This window comes from Lolium rigidum, chromosome 6 (assembly GCF_022539505.1).
Source record: "Lolium rigidum isolate FL_2022 chromosome 6, APGP_CSIRO_Lrig_0.1, whole genome shotgun sequence".
In the NCBI taxonomy this organism is placed as follows: domain Eukaryota; kingdom Viridiplantae; phylum Streptophyta; class Magnoliopsida; order Poales; family Poaceae; genus Lolium; species Lolium rigidum.
Genome location: NC_061513.1, coordinates 316,935,780 through 316,942,064, shown reverse-complemented (window position 1 = coordinate 316,942,064; position 6,285 = coordinate 316,935,780). Strand labels below are relative to the sequence as shown.

The 6,285-nt window shown below is 51.7% G+C and overlaps 1 protein-coding gene across 1 annotated transcript; it reads right to left on the bottom strand.

Moving 5' to 3' along the window:
* Window positions 1-4,847: 4,847 nt before the first annotated feature.
* On the bottom strand, window positions 4,848-5,825 carry LOC124664653 (probable carboxylesterase 15). The gene has a single exon (XM_047202122.1). It carries the CDS (start codon window positions 5,823-5,825, stop codon window positions 4,848-4,850), a length of 978 nt encoding a protein of 325 aa, XP_047058078.1.
* Between the last annotated feature and the right edge of the window lie 460 nt (window positions 5,826-6,285).

Genomic DNA, 6,285 nt, shown 5'->3' with positions numbered 1-6,285 from the left:
TCCCAAACATTAAATAAGAGTTTTTGAAAACACAACCATTTATTAAATATAGCATACAAATAAATATGTTTGCGGAGATTATTTTCAAATTAAAATACAACAAACAATAAAACAACTAAATAAATGTAATAAATAGGGCTAGATCAAGGTGTCGCGGCATTCGCTGATAATCTTTTGATCCCCCACAAATGCTCAACGAGATCAGCTTGAAGTTGCTCGTGAACATTGCTGTCACGGATCTCTACGTGCATGGAGAGAAAATTAGCAAAATCTGCAGGCAACTCATGATCAACCTCCGCAAGAGGGCCTTGACGCTCATAGGGACCAAGCATTATTCTTGCGGTCATCCTCGATGATCATGTTGTGCATGATCACACAAGCCTGCATCACCTCCCACATTTGGTCGTGGGACCAGCTTAGAGCAGGGTACCGGAAAATTACAAATTAAGCTTGAAGCACATCAAAAGCCCGCTCGACATCCTTCCTGCAAGCCTCCTGTGGCGCAGCAAAGTTGGAATTCTTCTGACCTGATGGATTCGAGATTGTTTTGACAAAAGTGGCCCATGTTGGATATATACCATCGGCTAGATAATAGTCTTTAGTATATTGGTGGCCATTGATCTCATAGTTGCATGGTGGAGCATGCCCTTCCACTAGTCTGCTGAACACCGAAGACTGCTGCAACACGTTGATGTCATTGTGTGATCCCGCCATGCCAAAGAAAGAATGTCAAATCCACAGGTTATAATCTGCCACAGCTTCAAGCACCACACTGCAATATCCATGACGTCCTTTGTATATACCTTGCCAAGTAAACGGGCAGTTCTTCCATGCCCAGTGCATGGAATCGATGCTTTCAAGCATTCCAGGGAATGCTCTCGCAGCTTTTTGTGCCATGATCCTTGCAGTCTCTTCCTCAGTTGGCCCTCTCAAGTAGTATTTGCTAAACTTTCCCACCACAACTCGGCAAAATTTGTACATGCACTCAATGGCAGTAGACTCACTCATGCGAAGGTAGTCGTCCTATGTATCAGCAGGTGCTCCGTATGCAAGAATCCTCATGGCGGCGGTGTACTTCTGAATCGATGAGAACCCGACAACGCCTACAACGTCTTGCTTGAGCTTGAAGTAGGGGTCGAACTCTCAAACGTCGTGGAGGATATTCATGAACAGACCCTTGCTCATCCTATACCGGCGCCAAAAATTATCGGCATGTGTTGCCTCATCTGCGAAGTAGTCATTGTGCAACATGGTATGCCCCTCCATCCTCTGTCGGAGCTTCGACTTCTTTCTCCCCTGTCTTGATCCTCCGTGGCGCGTCCTCTTCCTCTTCTCCGCATCGGCGTCAAGCATGTCCTGGAGGGACGCGATGATCAGCAAATGCTCCCGGAGGTCGTCGTTGAAGGCTTACTCGTCCTCAAGCAGTAGGGCAAGCATCTCATCGTCGCTATCCATGTCTGAAGCAAAATCAATGGTTAAAATTACGTCGTGGCAGACGAGGCAACGAACAGCGGCCAATTGCGCGTACCTGGCAAGTCTTCGAGCACCTTGTGTGCGCGGAGGTGGGGGGATTTGACGCCGCGTTCTAGGACGCGCTGGCGAAGCGGCGGCGGTGGAACGACCGGCGAGAGTGCATGCCGCAACGACGGTGCCGACTCTCAAAAGAGATCAAACGTCGAAACGGTCGGCAAATCCAGCGCCATCGGAGGGGTTGGAGGCGTGGGAGGGAAGGAGCGACGAGAAAAAAGGCGCGAACCAATGGTTTATGGAAATAGTCGTCGACATGTGGGAGCCCGCCTCGCTTTTCGTTGTGTCCGGCGTGCCCGGAGCGTCCCCTGTGGGGCGGGGACGGGCTCGGGGCGCCGGACAACGTATCGGGGCGCGCCGGACAAAAAGCGGCTTTGGGGGACACGGTTGGGAACGTTTTTTTGTCCGGTGCTCCCCAAATCTCTTTGGGGGACGGTTTGGGGGACATGACTGGAAATGCTCTTAGGCTGTAAGGTGATGCCTGCATCTGAAACTGATGGAAGCAAGCAAGTCTATGAAGGGAACTGATCCATCGCTGGTGCCGCTGGAGAGGCCAAGGATGATGTCACAATCTCTGCACCTGCTAAGCATGTGCAGAAGATGATGGCGGCGGTGTAGGGACTGAAAGTGAATGAAGGTATACAAACTAACATTTATGTTGATACCTCAAGCTCTCAAACAACCAATATGGGAGGACACATGATGCTGAAGTAGCGTTGGGTGAGATGTTACCGTGCAGAGCAGAAGAGGATGGTGGTGAACCGTGCTCGTGCTAGAGAATGGGCGATGCAGAAGGCCCTGGATGGGACCCGAGGCTCCCCTCTCCTTCGCGTTCCTCCAATGCAAGATTGTATGATGTCTAAAAGAAGCCTACTGAAGGAGATTAAAAGTGGTTGCAGAAATAACCGCTGCAATGTTCCTCATGAAGAAATGACCGATGCTTGGAAAAAAGAGCAGAGCCGACTGATGGGAAGAAGGACCCTAATGAAAAGAATAGTGGTGCATATCTAGGAGAGAAAAAGGGTAAGAGAAGTCGGGTTATGCTTGTTGTTGTGCATGGAGTAGACAAGGAGAAGGAGACCCACATAAGTGAGAATGAGGATGCTCAGACTGAAGTGGAGGTAACCAGCCGTGGGGCCGTGATAACCTACAAGTATAGTGGATCGCAACAGTCTTGGAGGGAAGTAAAACCTAAATTTATTGATTCGACATAAGGGGAGCTAAAGAATATTTATAAGTTTTAACAGATGAGTTTTCAATTCAGCTGCACCTGGAAATAGACTTGCTCACAACAGTTTATCATTAGTAATAGTTTTATAGCAGTAGCAGTAATGAAGTAACAACAGTAATAAAATAAAAACAGCAGCAACAGTGATTGCAGTAGACATCATGATTAAAATAATGTAGGCATAGGGATGGGTGAACGGGCGCTGCATGGATAAGATAATTATATAATAAGCAAGACATGGGCATTTGCAGGTAATAATCATAAAAGCATCCAAGTACTAAGTAACCATTGGCGTGTGTTCCTATTTAGTCAGACGTGTTCGTAAGGAGAAACTTGCACGACATCTGTTGTCCTACCAGCCCGTTTGCAGCGGGATCTCAAGTGAATCTACTGATAATTAAGGTACTCCTTTTAATAGAGCACCAGAGAAAAGCATTAACACTCCATGAACACACGTGATCCTCACATCATAGCCATCCCCTACGGTTATCCCAATTGTTGTCACTTTGGGGCCTCGGGTTCTGGACAACGATATGTGTACACAACTTGCTGGTAAGATCAAAAACAATAATTGTCCTCATGGATCAATAACATGTTCAGATCTGAGATCAAGGCACTTGGGCCCAAAGTGACAAGCGTTAAGCACAACAAGTTGCAACAATGTTAAAAATACTAATAACGGATACTAGGCACTATGCCCGTAACAATTTTATAGCTATTACATGAATGATCTCATCCAATCCCTACAATCCCCTACAGCCTACAACAGGGGAATTACTCACACATGGATGGAGGAATCATGAATGACTGATGGAGAGGCGTCGGTGATGATGATGGCAATGATCTCCTCCAATTTCCCGTCCCGGTAGGGTGCCAGAACGGAGATTCAGGTTCCTGGATTGGGGTTTCTGGTGGCGGCGGAGCAGTGGAACTCTTTCTGGAAAAACGTCGAACCCACCTCTGTTTTTAGGTCAGAGGCTTTTATATAGCTAGGAGGAGAGGTCGAGGCTACCACACCTCAGATCTGTCTTGTTGGGTACTATGTGCCATAGAGCTCGAAAGGCGCTCGGCTGGGGTGGTTTGCGTCGACTAGGGAATCTTTAGGAGTGTCTCTCGCGGTGGTTGGGGCTGCCGGCTTCGTGAAGATGGACATTCGTCTTTGGCGGTGGCCGATGTAGCAAAATATGGTACTTTGAGGCGGCGGCCCTGAGCGGTGGGTGTGGTGGCGTCCTGGCAGCAGGCTCCTTTGCGCGTGGTATTGGTTGTCTTCGCCGACTGCGTAGGTGGTGAGGTCTTCGGCATGCTCGGTCATGTTTGGAAGCTTCTGCTCTCCTTCAGATCCAGGTGAAAGCCTTGCGAGGTGGTGCATGTGCCGATGATGATGCTTTCTGACGTTGTTTCCCCTCTTGAGAGCGTTTTTGAGGGTCCAAGTCACTCTGACATGTGGCTCTGGGTGAAAACCTTGGTCCACACTCTGGACCGGGCGACGGTGATGTTTATGCATCGGTGTTGACTTTGGAGCCCCTCTCGATGTTGTCTCGGCTCAGGTGGGTTTTGGTTATGTTCTTTATCTCCGTCGTCTGGCAACCTTGTTGTCTACTCTACATCCGTGCTCTAGGGTTATTAGCTCTAAAACCTTCGACGGTACGGTGCTCTTCGAGCCAGAGCAAGGGGGCAGGGCCCTCTTCGAATGTGGAGGAGGATGGTGCTTCGTCGACATGATTCCAATAAAGTTGGAGACGTGCGTTGGCCATCCTCAGGGACTCGGTTGCTCCATCATCAAGATCATGCACTCACCTCCGGTCGGCGATCGTCTCGGATTACGGCTGACTTTGTCTTGAAGCTTCATCAAGCGGCGTGTATTGTTCTTCTTTATGTTTGCTTGTTGTTCCTTTTCTTATTAGCTGATTTCCTCAGCACTTGTAAGCTGATTCATCTGCGCTGCCGTGATGAATCAAAAGTTTCTGCCAATGTTACTGCTTTACTCGTTTTATTTTGAGAACCACGAAAATGTTTCAGTAGCTGGATATCTATGTAAATTTGAAATAAGCAGCAACACAAAGCATCAGTGTGGATCACAAGACATGACCGTTCAGTCGCTGTGACCTGTGCACACGAATCGTGTGAGGACTCGCAGCAACTCATTGGCCGCCTCGCCGAACGGCTGGAGGACGGAGAAACCGTGCTGCTCTCCGGCGAACTCGACGACCTCCACCTTCTTCCCCATGTCCTTCAACCTTGCCGCGTACCCGCGCACGTGGTCGCGGAGCACGTCGCTCCCCGGCACCACCACCAGCGCCGGCGGGAGGTCCACCGCCGTGAGGCTGGGGCTGTCCGGGCCGAACGGGTTGGCCACGGGGTGGTCCCTGGTCGCCCCCACCGGCAGCGACATGTGCCAGAGCAGGTCGGACGCCTCGACGGTCAGGGACACGTCCGCCGGCGGTTCAACCTCCGCGGCCGTGCGCTCGGCGCTGCCGAAGAACGCGGAGAGGAGGACGTACCCGGCGACGCGCAGGGGGCGGACGGCAAGCTGCCCGGAGGCGACCTGGACCGTGACGTGGTGTGCCAGGTTGGCGCCGGCTGATGCGCCGGAGACGAACGTCCGTGCGAAGTCAGCAGATTCCGCGAGCCACGGGTCGGCGCCGCCAGTGGCCTGGGCACGTAGCCAGGAGAGGAAATCCGCGCCGTCCTCGATGGCGGCGGGGAGGCGGTGCTCGGGGGCGAGGCGGTACTGGACGGACAGCACGACGGCCGGGAGCTCGGCGGCGGCGCGGAGGCAGAACGTGTGGAACATGGGCTGCGCGAAGGAGCCGACGCAGTAGCCCCCGCCGTGGAAGTACACGAGCACCGGGAGCTTGCCGACCGACGAGGACGGCCTGTAGATGCGGGCGCGAAGGCCGTGCGCCGCGTGGTACACGACGTCCTTCCACTCCACGCCTGGGACGCCCGGGTACGTGGCCGGTGGCTGGAGGGCGTCCTCGTCGCCGCGGACGACGTTGCCGTCGCTGAGGATCTGGACGACGCCGAAGAAGTCCTCCACGACGTGCGGTGCCGTGTCGCCGCCGGACATGGTGTGTACGTGACGTGTGGTAGACTGATGCCGTTGAGGTGGGCGTGGGCAGTGGGCTCGTCGAGGTACCAGGTTTATCTATCATCTCGAAGGCGGGAAGGATGGAGATAAGAAAGATGGCACTCTCGCATCCGTACCAGCTTCGCCCTTATCGATGGAGGTCACGTACGTCCGGCGAAGCAGAGCACCCAAAGTGGGATGTTCCTACGTATTTTGTGTGGTGCAAAAGAGCGATATAACTTGCGGTCCTAGATAGAGTGCAAACAATAGTAAACATGAATTTTAAGCAGAGAAACAAAATCTAATGATGAAGCACGTGACTAAGACATAAGCTATGTCTCAGCTAGCTGAAACTTAGCAATTGCCATATATTACTTTTGAAGAAAAGGACGGTAGGCTGGTTTCTGGACAAATGCAATGCCTCTTGGTCCTTTCAACCCACCTCCTGCTATCCCTCTGT